The sequence below is a fragment of the Carica papaya genome, chromosome 9 (assembly GCF_054855325.1).
Source record: "Carica papaya isolate Zhongbai chromosome 9, ASM5485532v1, whole genome shotgun sequence".
NCBI classification, from domain to species: domain Eukaryota; kingdom Viridiplantae; phylum Streptophyta; class Magnoliopsida; order Brassicales; family Caricaceae; genus Carica; species Carica papaya.
The window spans coordinates 10,525,048-10,544,409 of NC_142317.1; the positions used below are offsets into that span (position 1 = coordinate 10,525,048).

At 35.1% G+C, this 19,362-nt stretch overlaps 1 protein-coding gene across 4 annotated transcripts; it reads right to left on the reverse strand.

Moving 5' to 3' along the window:
- Window positions 1-3,187: 3,187 nt before the first annotated feature.
- On the reverse strand, window positions 3,188-19,344 carry LOC110823062 (uncharacterized). Of its 4 annotated transcripts, XR_002541336.2 has the most exons (4): window positions 18,586-19,344; window positions 17,815-18,096; window positions 16,143-16,361; window positions 13,944-15,713 (listed from the first exon to the last, which is right to left on the reverse strand). XR_002541336.2 is itself a non-coding variant. In XM_088210834.1 (3 exons), exons 1-3 carry the CDS (start codon window positions 18,599-18,601, stop codon window positions 3,308-3,310), a joined length of 351 nt encoding a protein of 116 aa, XP_088066960.1. In that variant the 5' UTR covers window positions 18,602-19,344; the 3' UTR covers window positions 3,188-3,307. The 4 variants fall into 4 exon arrangements, 3 of the variants coding, with proteins under 3 accessions (XP_088066960.1, XP_021909030.2, XP_088066961.1); XM_088210834.1 differs by lacking the exons at window positions 13,944-15,713; window positions 16,143-16,361 and adding an exon at window positions 3,188-3,360; XM_022053338.2 differs by having other exon boundaries at window positions 13,944-16,361; window positions 17,259-18,096.
- Window positions 19,345-19,362: the final 18 nt, after the last annotated feature.

The window sequence follows — 19,362 nt, forward strand, 5'->3', positions numbered from 1 at the left end:
CGTGCCCACGATCGAACAGCCCAGATTTGCTCCCGCGTGCACGAACAGCACGGATGCATTCCCTTCCCAAACATGATCGGACGGTCAGATTTAAATGAGATCAACGGTCCATATCCAATTCTTATTTAAACGCGATCGGATGACGTAGATCAGATTGCGATGAACAGTCCAGATTCACTTCCTATTTAATCGCGATTGGATGGTCTAGATCAAACGCGATAGACGGCCCAGATTAATAGAAGACGGATATAAATAATCTTCTTCATACCAAACCCTAACCCTAGCAGCCAGAACCCCCCGCTAGAGAAGAAGACCCAATTGCCGGGAAGGAAGCCGCCGCCACCTGCCGCCGCACCAGAGCCACTTCTGACCACCCAAAGAGGTAAAAAAATTTCTCTTTAATCAAAATTAAATTTTAGATACCCCCATGGTCAAACTAGAGCAAAAAGACTAGCAGATTGGCCGAAAACTGTAGGTAAAGCCCAGCGGCGCCATAGTAGGAAATTGCAAAAAAGCCTCCGATGAGGCCCTTCTCAATTTTTGTTCTGTATAATTTTACCACCATTGTAATTACCGTTTCCTTCTCTACAGGTTGATTAAAGCAAAACACCCAACCGCAAAGATGAGCCGGTAGAGCTGCTCCACCGGAGAACCCACCATCGGTGAGTTTCATTTTTTTTTATTTTTTTAGCCAACCGAGGCCCCTTAACATGTTTTCTCGCAGTGATTGATACAAAATCGGCCGAAAAAAACCGACCCAAGGTAAACTGTCGTCGCTGGAGCACGACGGAGCCGCCGTGCCGGAATTTTAGAATTGGCCAAAAAGGAGTCCTAACACTGATTTTGAATTTTTTGGGATATTTTTAGGTACTTGTAGCACGTTTTAATTCCCAAAGAAAAATTCGAGGAACCCAGAGACCGCCAGTAGGTACAGTCAACAAGCTTAGCATTTCAGACATCAATTTGAGTAAGAATCCCTCACCTTATTTTCTGTTATGGAATTGAAGTCTAATTAACAATAATACGGTATTTTGTGCAATTTAGAAAATATCTATAATTAATTACGGGTTATTAATGGAGCCAAAACCCAGAATTATTCTCTATTGATTTCTGTTGATTTATTTTACAGTTTGAATGCATGATAATATCTTATTGATCGATTTTATTATTTTGAATGTATGTATTGCTGCCTTATGTGATTACAGTTGAATTGGAAAACTAGGACATGATTGCATTCCCTAATGCATGTTTATTTTATGTGATTATAGTTGAATTGGGAAACTGGATATTAAAAATAAATGGGAGATTGTATGATTAAGTGAATGCACGAAACAACAGCCTTATTGGATATCCTGGGAGATAGTGGACGGACCGGGTACATAGGGAACCCTATCGTGAAAGTTGCCTCATACCGGATGGGTAATCGAGGTTTGGTTATTTAGTGCTCATACCGTACGGGGTATGGAAACGGCCCATTTTACCCTTATACTGGACAGGGTATTGAGGTTTAGTAATTTGGTGCTCATACCGGACAGGGTATTGGCACGGTCTGTTAATTGAAAATGTTAAAGAAAAGGATTCACGCGTTGCGGGGACATCCTTATGAACCCTCGTGGATACCAGTAGGCTAATAAAGGAGAAAATTGTTGTTCCAACTAATTGCATATGAAATTATAAAATGTGTTATGTCATTACTTCTATAGATTGTTTTCATAAATCTCGTTACGGTAAGTAAACGGCAAATAATTTTATTTATGATAAACGACTTTGCTAAATTAAGAGCTCCATTAGTTGTTTTTATTATTTCTGTTAACCTTTATTTCTATGTCCGTGAGTAGCGTGATATTTTTACTGGGCTAATATAACTCATTCTTTCATTAACCATTTCAGACCACGAGAACCAGGATCCAAAGCCCGATTCACAAGAGGATTGCGAGTAGGACGTTCAGTCGTTTACTTTTAATTTATTTCCTTAGTTATTAATTGTTCTTTTAGAAGAGTATTCCCTAAGCCTTATTTGGTACTTTCAGTTATTGTGTAAGAAATGTAAACCCTAACTATTTATTTTGCTTCCGCACTAAATTTATAATTTATTTCTTCTAGAATTTCCGAGGTCGTTACAATCGAATTAGTGATTTTAAAAATTTGTCTAAATTTTATTTTTTAAATATTATTAAATACCTTAAACTAACTATACCATCAGCAAATAAATAAGATTTTGTCATTCCACCAGCATACGTTACATTAATGAATTACAAAATAATATCATCCAAACATAAGGTAACAGAGGCGAAGACACGTGCCAGAAATTCACACTTTCAGAGATGACGATGGGATTGAGAGGGGTGAGGATATCAAGGCTGAGCTCCAAACTATTATCCACAGGTAAAAAATATCCATCGTCGTTCTCTCAAAAGATTACACTTCCTCCCAGTAGTGCCTCAATAAGCTCGTAACCATCATGGAGTGAAGAAGATCAAATTCTTCAGAGCATTTTGTAATCTCTGTATTCCATTATGTGGATCCGTAAGAAGTCAAGAAACAGATGGGGAATTTTGTCGACGCTTTTGCTAAACACGAAGAGCATTTTAAAGAGGATATGGAGGAGGTGGAGAGGTGGAGGGCAGCTCTTAGGAGATGTTGCAGGTTTAGTTGGAATGGTTCTACTATAGGTGATTAACTTCCTTCTCTACTCTTGTTTCTTACTAAATAGCATATTCAAAGAAGATTTTGGATTATAGAAGTTGAAAAATGGCAAGTATTATTTTATTCCTATATGAAATTAGTGTAAGAGTTTAAATATAGACGAGGTATACAAGGCTTCACTTTTCAATAACTTGTGTCATTGGCAGCAGCGCCGACTGTTGCCAAGCCTTTTAGGCAAGTTTAGCATCAATGAGTTTTGGTGTTTTTAGAAAACTATTAATGATGAAAAGGGAGAAGTATGTCATTGATGGGCTGAATATCTGAAATTGTATGCATAAATCCACCGAATCCTATAGAGGGAGCCCACAGAAAATACCAAGTATAATAATCTCACACTAATCTATAATAGAAAGTTCATACTAAACTTTTTGGACATCAGAAAATCAGAAGCTAAAATGGATCACTCTGTTGAACTTTCATCTTTCATTATATCGACATAGGAAAGACGATCTTAATAACCTCTATATATATATATAATAAGTGTAAAAAATAATTCCTGGGTGATTCTTCTTGATTAGATCACAATTTGTTAGTTATAGCTTACAAGGAATTAGGATGTAGAAACCTAATGATACAAAAATACAATAACAGTACACGTGGATTAAATAAAATCCAATCGAAGACCAAGTGTCTTTGCTCTAGTGATAGTCCTCCCTGCAGGAAGAAATACAATAATCCACAGTATATTAGGACAACCCACTTAGTTGGCATCCTATACCTACTAGATGCATAAAAGAGCGAAAAAAGAAGTTGGAGAACATAACATAGAGTCCAATGGAGATAGGGTAAAATATGCTTAATAACCTGAAAATGGTCACCACAAGATTCATGCATTTGTAAAAGGCTTGATTGACAACAAAAGAAATCTTAGGGCGACTCGGAGGGAGATATTGTAAAGCTCGAATAGTACGACTACAAGAAGTAATATACATGAGCAAAGAACTAGTATGCTTACCAATTTGACCACGAGATTGAACAAGAGTTGAAAGTGGTTTTCAATTCATGTCAGACCATCAAATAAATCTTTAGCATTGGTCAACGAAAAGGCCTTCACCATTATGAGAAACTTATATATTCATAAATAATAAATCAATTATTAAGAATTCTACTAAAAGATTCTTGCAAGAAGAGACTATTACAAATCATGAGAAATTCATCAACATCAATATAATTATAATTATATAAAAATTATGCTTATAAATAAATTGTTAAGAAGCTGCCTCTAGAATGGCATAAAAGGAATTTCACCCACAAAAGGTAAAATGGTCATTCACCCGGTCATATTAGGGTTAGGACTAATTGAGTGGATCAACCCTAAACCATTACCTACGTTACATATCCTCCTCTGTCACGCCTTATAATAGCCAAGCGGTTTTTGCCTTCATCACCATTCCTATTCGTTACTTGTAGCTTATAAGTAGACCGATTTTTCATGATTGTAAGGCATGAAAAAATAAGAAGTAATTTTACCTGATAAAATCCATCTCCTTTTTGTAGGGAAGCACTTGAATGAATTTATGAGGAGTAAAAACTAAATAAAAATTCAAGCAGAATAAATATGATAAAATCTGCCGCAAGATGCTCAAAAACAATCACACAAAGATATCAAAATTTTTAACATGGAAAACCCCTTCAATATGAAGGATAAAAATCATGGGACCTCTCCTGATCCAAGTAAAAAGAGTTCCACTATTAAAATTAGTGTTTACAGCAACAATAAGCAACCACTATAATTCTCAAATAAATACTCAACAACAAATCAACCGAATAACAAGAAATAAACAAGGGAATGGAGAAATATCACCAAAGCAGCTACTGTTCATGCGAAACGGATGCGTTCTGATCGTTCAAATCCGATCTCATCATTCAAATTAAAGAAAAACTTATCCTGAATATGCTCACCAAATTTCATCCCCATCAGATCACAAATGATCATCTGATCGTCGGAGAACATCAAACTGGTTGGTGTAGGGAAGAAAAACATAAACTGTAATTTCAAACTGAAAGTACTAAAAATCCAACTATCAAAAATTGATCTTCATCGTTCAAAATGAAGAACAATGAGTCTTCTAAATACCCACCAAATTTCAACTTGATCTGTATAAAGATCTACATTTGATTGTGGAAAGAAACAAAACACGTTAGATGTAATTTTCAAGCAAAAATTTCCTTTTCTGTTCACTATTTATTTTGGTGGCTAAAAAATTGTTTTTATACTATTCCTTAGGGTTAAAGTGGTATACAAAAAAAAAACCTTAATAACCTTAATAGGCCAAAAAATAAGTAGGCTCAATAGTATTTGGGTTTTTCCATATAGTAGAGAACCTAAAACCCAACAATTCTCCCCCTCCCGACTATGTGGAGGAGTTCGCCAAACCAGCAACCACTCGACATGCTTTAAATTTCACTTTTGGTAAAGTCTTTATGCACATATCAGAACCGTTATCGTCAGTGTGTATCTTCTCAAGTTCAAGATGCTCAAAATTCAAAACATCACGAATCTAATGATACCTTACATCAATATGTTTGGATCTAGCATGAAAAGTAGGATTCTTACCAAGATGAATTGCACTATGACTGTCACAAAATAAGACATATCTCTTTTTTGTAAAGCCCAGCTCATTCACAAACTTCTTCATCCAGAGCAATTCTTTACATGCTTCAGTCGCTGCAATGAACTCAGCTTCTGTAGTAGACAATACAATGCATTTCTACAATCTAGATTTTCATGCCACAGCTCCCCCTGCAAAAGTAATCAGATATCCAGAAGTAGACTTTCTTGGATCTGTATCCGCTACCAAATCAGAATCTGTAAAACCACTAAGAATAGGTTTCTCAATCACGAAACACAACTTCAAACTAGTAGTACTACGAAGATATCTCAAAATCCACTTCACGACATTCCAATGCTCTTTTCCTATATTAGATTAAAATCTACTAACAGTACCAACTGCATAAGTTACATTTGGTCTAGTACAAACCATAGCATACATCAAGCTACCTACCATAGATGCATAAGGAATTTTCTATATGTCTTCTTTCTCTTGCTCATTAGAATGAGACTGTTTGACACTCAATCTGAAAGACATAGCAAGAGGTGTACTTATAGGCTTAGCTCTGGCCATATTAAATCGTTGCAGTACCTTTTCAATGTACTTTTCTTGAGATAGCCACAACTTCTTGCATTTTCTATCGCGAGTGATTCTTATGCCAAGAATGTGCTTTGCTGGCTCTAAATCTTTCATTGTAAAAAATTTGCTCAAATCTTTCTTCAAGCTATCAATTCTAAAAGAATTAAAACTCACAATGAGCATATCATCAATATATATCAACAGGATGATAAAATCATTATCAAAAAATCGCTATATAAAAACACGATGATCAGAAGTAGTCTTCTTGTAGCCTTATTGAATTGTAATTGACTCAAGCTTCTTATATCATTGTTTAGGTGCTTGTTTCAACCCATATAAACTCTTTCTCAATTTGCAGACATAATTTTCTTTTCCTTTCACCATAAAACCTTCAGGTTGTTCCATATAGATTTCCTCCTCTAAGTCACCATGAAAAAAGACTATTTTAACATCCATTTGCTCAACCTTTAAATCAAGACTAGCAGCTAACCCCAAAATAATATAAATTGATGACATCTTGACCACTGGTGAGAAAATCTTTTCAAATCAACTCCCCTTTTCTGACCGAAGCCCTTGACAATTAATCTGGCTTTGTATCGTAGAGATTTAGAATTCTCTTCTTGCTCCACTCTATAGACCCACCTATTTTTCAAGGCTTTTCTATCTTTAGGAAGCTTCACCAATTCAAATGTGTGAAATCAGTTAAAGACTGCATTTTATCTTGCAATCCATTCTACCTTTTGCTCACTCTCAATTGCCTCTTCATAACATTCAGGTTCTTCTTCATATGTCAAGAGTAGGTACTCATTAGCTGAATACCTAGTAGAATGTGTTCAATTTCTAGTAGACCTCCTAGGTGGAACTTCAAGTTCCTCAACATGTGCCTCTTGTTGAACATCAACTGTTTTATATTCAGGAGAACTAATCTCATCTGTATTGTGATTATCATTTTGTGCATCATGATTCTGAACCTCAACTGCATTAAGCATATGAGTAAGTAGGAGATGGGTCTAAATCAATCAAACCACCAATCTAAGACTTAGATTTCTCCATTTTGTTAATATCTTTAATAGTCTGATCTTTTACAAAGATTACATCACGACTTCTGACAACTTTCTTTTGAATTGGATCATAGCATCTATAACAAACTCATTTGGCTATAGTTTATCAAGAGAATATACCCAATGTTATTGAAGTGGTCGTGGCAACACAATCAGCTTTGTTGTCATTTCCCTTATTTTCTTGCTTTCCTTTGTTTGTTTTGTTTTCTTTCTTCCACTTGTAACAATATTTCTTGATATGCTCTATTTTACCATAATAATGACATTTAAGGTTCTTATATCTTGATTTTGATTTACTCCTTCTCTTACCTCTATTCTGATCTTGACCCTTACTTTTACTTCTCCCCCTGTTTTCAGTAACTAAGATTCCTGACTGTGAATTAGATATCCCCTGAATTCTTCTTCTCATCTCTTCATTCAAAACGCTAGTCCTTGCATACTGTATGGTTACGACACCATCAGGAGCAGAATTAGTCAAAGATATATGAAAGTTTTCCCATGAATCAGGAAGTGTAGTCAACAACCAAAATCCAATAACATCTTCATCAAATTTGACACCCATGTCAGACAGTTGATCAAAGATACATTAAAATTCATTCACATGATCAAGTATAGAACTACCTTCTTTATAGTGTAAGTGTATAGCTTGTTTAAGCAAGAATAACTTATTGTTTCCAGTCTTCAAAGCATATAAGGTTTCAAGCTTTTCCCACAAAGTTTTGGCATTTATTTCATTAGCAATATGATTCAACATATTGTCTTATACCCATTGTCAAATAAACCCACATACTTATAAATTCTCAAATTCCCAATCTTCATCGGATTTAGACTCAAGTTTTGAGAAGCAAACACAGGTAAATGCAATCTTTTCACAACAAGAAGATCCGTCATTTTTTCTTTCCACTTGTAATAATTTGTGTCATCCAAACAAACCATTTTACTCACATTTATTCAAACAAGCAAACGAAAATCCACAATCAACCAATGAATTAGTGAACCAAACTCTAATACCACTTGTAGGGAAGCACTTGAATAAATCTATGAGGAGTGAAAACTAAGTAAAAATTTAGCCAAAATAAATATGATAAAATCTACCCCAAGATGCTCAAAAATAATCACACAAAGACATCAAAATTTTAATATGGAAAACCCATTCAATATGAAGGATAAAAAACATGGGACCTCTCCTTATCCAAGTAAAAAGAGTTTCAGTATAAAAATTAGTATTTACAGCAACAATAAGCAACTATTATAATTCTCAAGCAAATACTCAATAACAAATCAACCGAACAATAAAAAATAAATAAGGGAATGCAGAAATATCACCAAAGCAGCTACTGTTCATGCAAAACGTATGTGTTCTAATTGTTCAAATCCGATATTCACCATTCATATTAAAGAAAAACTTATTCCAAACATGCTCACCAAATTTCGGCCTCATCATACCACAAATAATTGTCCGATCGTCGGAGAAAGTCAAACTGGTCAGTACAATGAAGAAAAACGTAACAGTAAATTCGAACTGAAAGTACTAAAAATTCAACTATCGAAAATCGATCTTACCATTTAGAATGAAGAAAATGCGTCTTCTAAATACCTATCAAATTTCAACTTGATCCGAATAAAGATCACCGTCTGATTGTAGAAAGAAGAAAAATATGTTGGATGTAATTTTCCAGCAAAAATTTCATTTTCTATTCTCAATTTATTTTTGTGGCTAAAAACTTATTTTTATACTATTCCTTAGGCTTAAAGTGGTATGTCAAAAAAAAAACCTTAATAACCCTAATGAGCCAAAAAATAAGTGAGCTCAAAAGTATTTGAGTTTTTCCACATAAGAGAGAACTCAGAACCCAACACTTTTCTCTATTTTTTTATCTCTTTCTCTTCTTAGATCTGAAGCCATGATCAAGACTTCTAGCAAGGTGGTATCAGAGCTTTTGAAGCTGGTCAAAATATACGTCGGGGTCACCTCACGAACTAAATCCAAAAGAAAGGTGGTGGTTGTTGTGTAGCAAGTAAAGCCGACAGTGAACGAGTTAGACCATTGACTATTCGACCTAATGGTTGAAGTGTACAAGATCCAAAAAAAAAAGAATCACCATAATAATTTGAATATCTGGTAGAGATATTGCACAATGGTACACCACACTAAGAGATGGTGAGTCCAACATCCCAGGTAACAACTGCCCTGATTGGGTAGCAAGGGGTTCTACCGACTCCCCTCGCGCACGAAGAAGAAGAAAGGAAGAAGTGGGTTTCTGAAATTAAAAGAAACCTAAAACTAGTTTAACTAGTTCAAGATGTAAAATAAGTGAATCAAACCGACCTGCTTTAGAGCGACCTGGTTTAATGTTAGGATCAAACTGATCCTCCAATTTTACCATGAATCAGACCGGTTCACCCCCCTTTAATCAGCTATCCAATCTACCTAGCCTCCCCAAGGTGAAAATTCTACTTTTTGAGGGTGTTAACTCCCAAGCTTGGATTCAGAGATGTGATAAATAATTTTTGGTGCACGAAATATCAAAAGAACAAAAAGTGGATGCAGTGTCACTCTTCCTGGGTGATGTAGTTGATGTTTGGTACTAGAGATGGTTGGTGAAAGTTGAAGAGGTTGAATGGAATTTTTTCATGGAGGAACTTTATTGAAGACTTGGGGACATCTCTCAAAAAATTTTTATTGAAGAATTTAACAAATTTATGTAAACCAGAATTATGCTAGAATATCAAGAATGTTTCAAACATTTGTGCACATTAATAAAGACCGACAATCCCACTTTTTCAAAGAAATTTTCTATTTTTAGTTTTATCAGCAGACTTAAACCTGAACTGCAACCAATGATTAGAGTGTTTAACCCACGTTCGTTCAAACAAGCCTTTGAATAAGTAAGCTCCAAGAACAAGTTATGATAGAAATGTTTCGAACTTCATATTTCACTGGGAAAATTGTCTAATTTTCGGAAGGATTTGTAACAAAAAATTATGAACAACCTTCACGAGACACAGGAAAAAAGATAGAATTTAGAAGGGCAACATCTGCTTCCTATAAGTGCGGAGATTGATACTTTCTAGGATAGTGTTGCTCAAGCAAAACGATAATGGATGTGGAGGAAATTGTTATTAAAGAAACTTTACAAATAATTTTTGGAGAAAGACGTTCCAACTGAGAAATGTACAAGGGTAGACTATAAGTATCTTCAATATCAATCTCCATATCTCAACTTTGAAGATAAGGTCGATGGTCAAGGGCAAGGTGTTGTCAAGAAGTCACCTCTTAAAAGGCATAAAAGGAATTTCACCCCCGAAAGGTAAAATGGTTATTCACCCAAGTAGATTAGCGTTAGGGCTAATTGACCAGATCAACCCTAAACCATTACCCACATATCCTGCCTCCACCGCACCTCTATAACGACTTAGTGGTTTTCGCCTTCATTACATTTGTATTATTTACTTGTAGCCTAGAAATAACTCGATTCTTCATGATTATAAGACATGAAAAAATAAAAAATAATTTTACCTAATAAAATCTCTATTCTTTTCTTTATTCTTTCTCTCTTTCTCTTCTCATATCCGAAGTCATGAGCAATTTTTTAACATAAATATAAAATTATTTGCTCTACTTAAGGTGGAATCTTGAGTAGGAAAAAAGAATACCAAACATTGATAATATGCTCGAAGGAGTTGTTTAAAAGTAAACTATTGAGTCTATAGATATGAAGTTATCAATTGTATGAGGTGCTTCATGTAAACATCGTTTTTAAGAATGCCACGGATGAATATGATATTCACATCAATTTGATGAATAGGATAATTGTGGGAGGTCATATTTGATAGAATAGTATGAATGATAGATAACTTGACAATAGAACTATATGTTTCATCATATCAAGACTGGGATATTGCCAAAACCTTTGAGCAACTAAATAGGCTTTATGACGCTCTGGCAAACCACTAACCTTCTCTTTAACCTTATATACCCAACAACATCAAACAATCTTAGCTCTTAGTAGTGGTGGAATCAATTGCTAAGTGCTATTGCCAAAAACATCAAACTCAATTGTGATAGCCTGTCTTCATTAGGAGATTTAATAGCTATGTAAAATTTGCATTAATCAGGAAAATTAGAAGAGGCAGTGGCAACAAGAAATCCATTATTGACTTTCGATCTAGATATCTCGTGTGACTTCAAGTGAGCATGTGATAGGAGAAAATGAAAAAGGACTAACAGTTGTTGAGATTTGTAGAGGTTGAGGGACAATTTTTGTATCAAAAAAAATTTTGTTGATGATAGGTTTTGGTTGAGAATAAGGTAAAAGAGTACCATGTTTGCAGTAGATAATTATAGATTTAGGATACTCTTAGGAAATAAAGAGGTCTTAGAAGTAATTGGCAGGTCAAACACAGTATTTGATGCAGAACCCAGAACAACACATGCAATTCAAAACTCCATATATAAGTTTAATATATAAAACTTAAATCACTAACTAAATCCTCCATACTTAACCCCACACTCAACTTGCGAATAAAAAGTAAAGTAACTGGAAAAAAAATAGAATTGAAAGAACGTCACAAGATTACCTCGATAAGTAAATTCAATTCTTAACTCAACAAATCAGTTGAATAACCTCTCTACAAGCACTCATAGAGCTTGAAGCTTGTAATTAAACTTGAATATTATTGATTGAATTGAAGTGATTACAACCGACAGAGTAAGCCTCTTTATATAGGCATAAAAACTTACTAATTCTACTAGAATTCAGAAACGAAATCCTAAAATAATTTTAATTGCAATCTCAACTAGGAAACTATTAAAATATGAATTAAAAAGACATAAAACAAGTAGAATTAAAAGACTTCTATCTTGGAAAAGAATCATTTGTGTGGCCAAACTTGTTATCCATCTAGCATTCGAATTAGGCTTTCAATTAATTAATTAATTTGTGGTTGAAGTGTTTGTGTTTAAGTTGATCCAAGAGGTGTCCAAAATTAAATAGAAACCAAACTTTTTCTCTAGAATTCCAAAGAGGAATTCGGTTAGGACTGGAATTTTCCTCTTCTTGATCTTTCCTTTATCTTTTATGATTCTACTTTCATAAAATATGAATTTATGAAATATAGAATTCATGTAGGACTCTTAAGGTAGCTCACCGTCTCCATATTCCTTGTTGCTGCAAATCCTAAAGCAATTGGGATTGGGAATTCAATTTCACCAAGACTTCTTCCTTCCAAGCGCGCAAGTTCAGGAAGTTTCCTCATGGGGGAAGGTTTCCCTCGCGGGAAGGACCCTCTCCTTCCCCTATTTCTCAGTCAAGTCCTCTAAAAGTGAGGAGGACACTTGGCCGACCTCCTTCAAGGCTGAATAAGCCATGGGCTCTTTTCTTGGACTTTGACTTACATTCTTCTTCATTAATCAAATCTTGCACAAACAATTGGAAGGTTCGTTGGAACTTTTTATACCTTGATCTTGTGATTGGCTCATTGGACATCATAACTCTCTTTCCAAGTTGTCTAAGTCCATCATCTTCAATGTCCAAGTGTTGTAGTTGCCGAAATCTACATTTCCTCCTTTGTCCAAGCTGCGGGATTCTTTATGGGAGCGGGAATAACCCATCCCACAGAAATCCTCAAGCCCATAGGTTTCTCATTGGTCGCGAGCGCAGGCACATCCTCCTTCTTTGCGTGATTCTTCTTACTTGCGGGTGTGGGCATGATCTCCTTCTTTGCAGTAATTAGCTAGTTCACGGTTTGCTTGTTTGCGGGCTTGCTCGCAAGAAAGGTATTCAATGTCTTCCATGCCATCTTGGCCTACATCAATATCTGATGGTGAGGGAGAGAATGTAGTCGAGTCCTTAACATAATAAAACTCTTGTTCACAAAAAACCACATGTCAAGAAACAATCACCTTTGGAGTAACAATAGTAAAAAATAAACGTTATAATTGTCTGAATATCCAATAAAAGCACATTTAGTAGTCCAATGATTAAACTTATCATTAATATGAGAAGATAATAGGGGTAATAAATACAACCAACCACCCACATATTATAAGTAGGTCTTTTTTGGTAGAGGAGCTCAAATGAAGTAAAATTTTGAATTGACAAATAAGAAAATTTGTTAATGACATGGATGGAAGTTTTCAAAGACTTAACAAAAAAAAAAGATGCCACCAAGGCTTGAAGAGAGTTTATGAATCATATTTATGATAATTCTATAGACACACTCAGTAATATCATTTTGCTATGGAGTATAAGGATAAGGTAATTTCATATAGCAAAAGTCTGAAAGTAGTCTTGACAAATATATCACCACCATCACATTAAAACTGCTTAATTTTGCACCCAAATTGAGTTGACACCAAAATCATAAAAGTTTAGCAAGTATAATAAAACATGAGATATTTATTATATGGAAAAGGCTCCTATGAAGTGAAAATATTAATCCAGAAAGAGAACAAATATTGACAACCAGAGAAGGAAAGAGTTGAGGAGGTGCAAACATCAAAATCTATATTGAGAAATAATTAATTAACACGGACCGATTACTTAAGAAAAGAAAGCCGAATGTTTTTTCCTGTCAAGTTAGACTCACAATGAAAAGAGTTGACTTCATATATCAGTAAAAGGTTAAGATAACCTATTTAATTATAAATAAGACAAAAGAATTACAATACCCCAAAAGACTATGGCAAGAATCAAGAGACTGTGAGACAATAGCACACGGTGGATAAATGTAAGAGTGAGGAACAAAATTAGTAGGTGGAAAAGAATATAAATCTCTCGAGCAACTGCATTTGAGAATAAGTGTCCGAGTATTGAGGATATTGCGATAAAACTAAAAGAATCAAACTCAATTGAACAAAAATTTTCTTTAGTTATCCTTTAGTGAGATGAGATAGCAATGAGTGAGGGAATAACGAGAACAATGTAAAAAAAAAAAAAATTACCAGAACATTTTAGAAAGGAAGGACCAATATTAGACCCACGATGGAGATTTGATGTAAAAAGATAAAAGCAAAAAAAAACTAGAGCAGGAAAAGCAAACGTAGCAGAACCTGTAAACCTTTTCTTCTGATTCCAGTCTATATAAAACAAGCAAAAAGAGCCTCTATATATAGGCTTACATAAAACAAATAAAGTTAAAAAAAACCGTCATCAAATCCCACAACTAATCCCACTACTCTGCTACCTATTTGTAACTGTAAGAGAAACTTGCTTAAATCTAGAAAACTAACAGATAAGATAAAGACTCATTCAAATTTTGAATTACATTTCAACACTCCCCCTTGATTCAAAGTTACTAACTCCCATAATTTTTCTGAAATTCTCATGCTTTTCCAATGGAAGCGCCTTTGTCAGTATATCAACAACTTATTCCTTTGTATTATAAGATTTTAACATGATTTCTTCACTTGTAACAAGCCTCCAAATGAAGTGATAACGAACGTTAATGTGTTTTGTTCTGCTGTGGTAAACTTGATTCTTCATCATTGTAACAGCTGACATGCTATCACACAAGATCTCTGTTGCTCCAGCTTGCTTCTGATCAAAATCAGCAAGAAGTCTCCTTAGCTAAACTGCTTGACTGGCTAATGCTGTTGCTGCAATATATTCAGCCTCTGATGATGATAATGCTACCACCTCCTACTTCTTTGAACTCCATGAAATTGCTCCTGATCCAAGATTGAACAAAAATCCAGACGTGCTTTTTCTATCATCGATACAACCTGCATGATCACTATCAATGAAACCTATTAGTTTAAAAGTCGATACCTTAGAGTACCAAATTCCCAACTCTGTAGTTCTTGTTATATATCTTAAAATTCTCTTTGTAGCTCCAAGATGTAGCTTGCTTGGATTATGCATAAATCTGGACACAACTCCAATAGAGAAAGCAATATCCGGTCTAGTATGAGACAAATAGTTCAAGCCTCCAACAAGACTCCTAAAATATGTTACATTCACACTTCTAGCACCATCATCTTAACTTAATTTTTCATTTATATTCATGGGTGTGACTTCCTTTTTGCAGTTCAGCATATTGAACTTCTTCAAAAGATCCATTGCATATTTTCTTTGTGAAATAAAGATCCCATCCACAACTTGCATTACTTCAATACCAAGAAAATAATGTAACAAACCTAAGTCTATCATTTCAACTTTTTTCAACATGCAGGCCTTAAACTCAGCAATTATAAACTCACTAGAACCCATATAAATCATATCATCAACATAGAGACATACTACCAGAAATTCGTCTTTACCATTTTTCTTCAAATAAAGCGTAGGCTCATTTTCACTTCTTTCAAATCCATTCTCCTAAAAATAAAAATCAATTTTGAAATACCATGCCCATGGTGCTTGCTTTAAGCCATAAAGCGCCTTTTTTAACTTGTAAACTTTATCTTCATTGTCATTTGCTACAAAACCTTCAAGCTGTGAGACGTACACTTCTTCTTCCAAATCACCATTTAAAAAAGTAGATTTAACATCAAATTGGTATACAATCCAATTTAATTGAGCAGGTAAGGCTAGAAAAATTCTCACCGTTTCAAAGGGTGCAACAGGAGAGAAGGTTTCATAAAAGTCGATACCTTGTTGAGAATAGCCTTTTACAACCAACCTCGCCTTGTGTTTTTGGATGCTCCCATCTACATCATACTTGGTTCTGAACACCCATTTGAGCCCAATAGCATTCTTTCCTTTCGGTAAGTCAACCAAATCCCATATTTGATTTTTCTTAATAGCTAACAGCTCCTCTTCCATAGCTTTATACCATTCCTTGCTTTTTGCAGCTTCTTCAAAATGAATAGGAACTGAGACAAGCAGAGTAAAAGTATAAGAATTATAAATTTCTTGCAAGGATCTATATTTCCTTGGAGGAGTTTCACTTGATGAACTTGAAGATGATGATTCATTGCTTATAGGAACAAATGAATTGTACTTCCAGGAGTGTCGGAACTGGAAATTGTTGGTGTTGAATTCAACGATGATGCAACATTATCTTCTAACACTTGAACATGCTTCTCTTTGTTTTCTTCATTCCAAATCCATTTTGCATCTTCATTAAAAACTACATCTCTGCTAATGGTGATCTTGCCACTAGTGGGGTTATAGAGCTTAAATGCTTTGGATTGTGAGCAGTAACCAACAAAAATATACTTTTCAGAGTTTTCATCAAATTTTCTAGAATGGGTTTTAACCAAAGCATAAGCTATACAACTAAAAACTTTTAAGTGGCTTACCGTTGGTTTTCTACCTTCCAAGCCTCAACAGGTGTTTGGTTACGAACAGCTTTTGTAGGAGATAAATTAAGAATATACACCGCTGTTGCAACAGCTTCTGCCCAAAAATAAATAGGAAGACCTTTTGCTTGCATCATACTTCTGGTCATCTCCACTACTGTTCTGTGCTTTCTTTCAGCTAAAACATTTTGTTGTAGTGTGTATGGCGCTGCAAGTTCCCTGCGAATTCCATTTTCCTCACAAAAAGTATTAAAATCAGTTCAAATAAATTCACCTCCTCTATCTTTTCACAATGTCTTTATTAAAAGACCTTGTTTCTTTCTACAAGTGCTTTAAACTTCTTAAATCTGTTAAAAGTTTCAGACTTGCTTTTTAAAAAATAAACCCAACTCATGCGGCTATAATCATCTGTAAACAGCAAAGAATATCGACTACCACCAAGAGATTTTGTATTCATAAGGCCACACAAGTCTGCATGCACTAACTCAAGGCAATTAGAGGCTCTCCAGGCCTTTCCTACGGGAAAAGACTTTTTACTCTGTTTTCCATAAACACAACCTTCACAAAAACCAAGATTCTCAAGTTTTGGCAAACCAAAAACCATTTTCTTTTGACTCAATAATTTTAACCCATTAACATTTAAGTGCCCATAACGTAAATGTCACAATCGAATCCTACTATCACCACTAGTAACCATAACACAATTCTCATTCATTGAAACTTCTAGCGGAAATATTTTATTTTTAGCCATCGGAACTTTAGCGGTGATTTGCACATATTTCTTATCTCTAATAGTGCAACAATCATCGTCAAACTGAATTGATTATCCACTAATCATTAATTGCCCAATGCTAAGCAAATTATGAGATAAATCAGGAACAAGCATCACATCTTGTAAAATCTTAACGTTCCCTTGACTAGTTTTAATGTTTATGGTACCTTTGCCTTCAACTCAAATCTTCTTGCTGTCTCCTAGCATTACATCTGTTTTATCGGACTCATCAAGTTCCTTAAATAATGATTTTGTTCCACACATATGGTTAGAACAACTTCTGTCCAAAAACCAAACATTGTTAGACTGCTCTCTCTCACAAAAAAGAGCCATAAATAACTTACTTTCTTCATCTGGTTCCTCTGCAAAACTTGCTTGGTTGTTCTCATCTTTTTGTTTTTTCCAACAATAAGCCTCTCTACAACCTGGTTTGTTAGAGTAGTAACATTTAAAGATCTTCCTTTGCCTCTCTTCATTAGATGCACTTCTGTCTGCACCTTTTCCTTGGCCTCCTTCATGAAAGCCACCTATGCCACTGCCACTACCACTGCCACATCTAGCAGTATTTTCATGCATCTCCGCCTTCACCTGAAAGGCTTTTTCTTCATTCTTTTCATATGACCTAAGCAATCTGTCTTCATGAGCTTGTAAGGAACTCATTAGTTCATCAAATGAATAATTTGATAAATCATGGGCTTCCTCAATAGCAGCAACAATATGTTCAAATTTAAGAGTAAGACTCCTTAATACTTTTGCAACAACCGTTTCTTCATAAATCACTTCACCATACGACTTCATTTGATTAACTAGAGAAGAAACTCTAAACAAATAAGCTTGAATATATTCAACATTTTTCATAGACAGAGTTTCAAATTCACAACGATATGTTTGTAACTTTACCGTGATTAACTTTACGATATGAGCCTTGGAACTCTTTCTTCAAAATTTGCCAGGCCTCCAAAGATGTTGCTGCTATTACAATTCTTGAGAAAATTATTTCATGGACAGCTTGTTGAACTAGGAATAAAGCTTTGGAATCCTTCTTTTTGGTTTCTTTTAATCTTTCTTCTGCCTCTTCATCTGGCTCTTCTAAATCCACGAAACCATATTCGACCAAATCCCAAAAATCCTGAGACTTGAAAAGAGTCTTCATCTTAATACTCCAAAACTCATACTTTTCACCTGTGAAAATCGGTATGAGCGGCTGTGAGAATGATAAAAAAACGTTTTCTGCCATTCTCTGCACTTTCTCTCGTGTTTCCCTACACTCCCCAAAACCTTTTACTCAATTTTCAAAAGGACCAAAGCCTGGCTCTGATACCAGATTTGATGGAAAAAGATAAAAGCAAAAAAAAAACAGAGTAGGAAAAACAAACGTAGCAGAACCTGTAAACCTTTTCTTCTGATTCTAGTCTATATAAAACAAGCAAAAAGAGCCTCTATATATAGGCTTACATAAAATAAACGGAGCTAAAAAAAAACCTTCATCAAATCCCACAACTAATCCCACTACTCTGCTACCTATTTGCAACTGTAAAAGAAACTTGCTTAAATCTAGGAAACTAACATATAAGATAAAGACTCATTCAAACTTCGAATTACATTTCAATAGAGAACCATTCCCAACCATCACTTCAGATTTATTCTTAGGAGAAGTAAATTAGAGAATACCTAGTGTCTCAGTCATATGAGCAGCAGTGCCGGTATTAGAAAACTACGATGTTTCATGAGCATCAAAGAGAATCAATATGGGCCCACGATAGCATAGACACCTGCCTGAACAGTGAATTACATTCTCTGGCAGTGTGGCTGTAGCCCAAACAGAACTGACCCTGAAGAGCATTTGAGAAGCGTATTGAGGTCTGTGCTTCAGGGTCTGCAGCAAGAACTTCAACATTGGATTGTGGATAAGAACCAAAGGGGCAGTTCGTTGCTGATTTTGACCTTGGCCACTGATCGGCCATAACTACATGAATTTGAGAAGGGCTGCCCATGTTCAGGTTGAGAGGAACGATAAGCATTGGTCTTAATTATTGAGAGGCTATAGAAGCAAGAAAGGCAGAGGAATTTGTGACTAGAGAGGGAGCCTTTTGATTCCACGTGAGCCAAACTTCTTAGATGTACAAGCAGTCCGAAGACATGACCTTAAAAGACAGGAAGAAAAAGAGACTTTTAGACCAGGAAATTTTAACATTAAGTTGTTCACTGACATAGTTTTTGATGCTTAATTCCAAAAAATGGGTGAGAGGAATATGATAATTGAAGGGAAAAGTAGGACGATGGAACGGCCATGGTGACGGAGAACAAAAAGTCATGATTGTAGTAAGAAAGAAAGAAGAGATTTAGGTTTTTTTTATGATAAGTTGTGCTCTTGTAGTGTGAAAAAATAATCTTGGGTGGTTCTTATTGATTAGACCATTGTGCTATATATAGCTTACAAGGGATTAG

Coding starts and splice junctions, on each gene's coding strand:
- LOC110823062 (XM_022053338.2), bottom strand. CDS start 17,772: ATGAAAAATGTTGAATATATTCAAGCTTATTTGTTTAGAGTTTCTTCT. Junction 16,362..17,258: donor AGAGGAACCAGATGAAGAAA/GTAAGTTATTTA, acceptor TGGAATTCGCAG/GGAACTTGCAGCGCCATACA.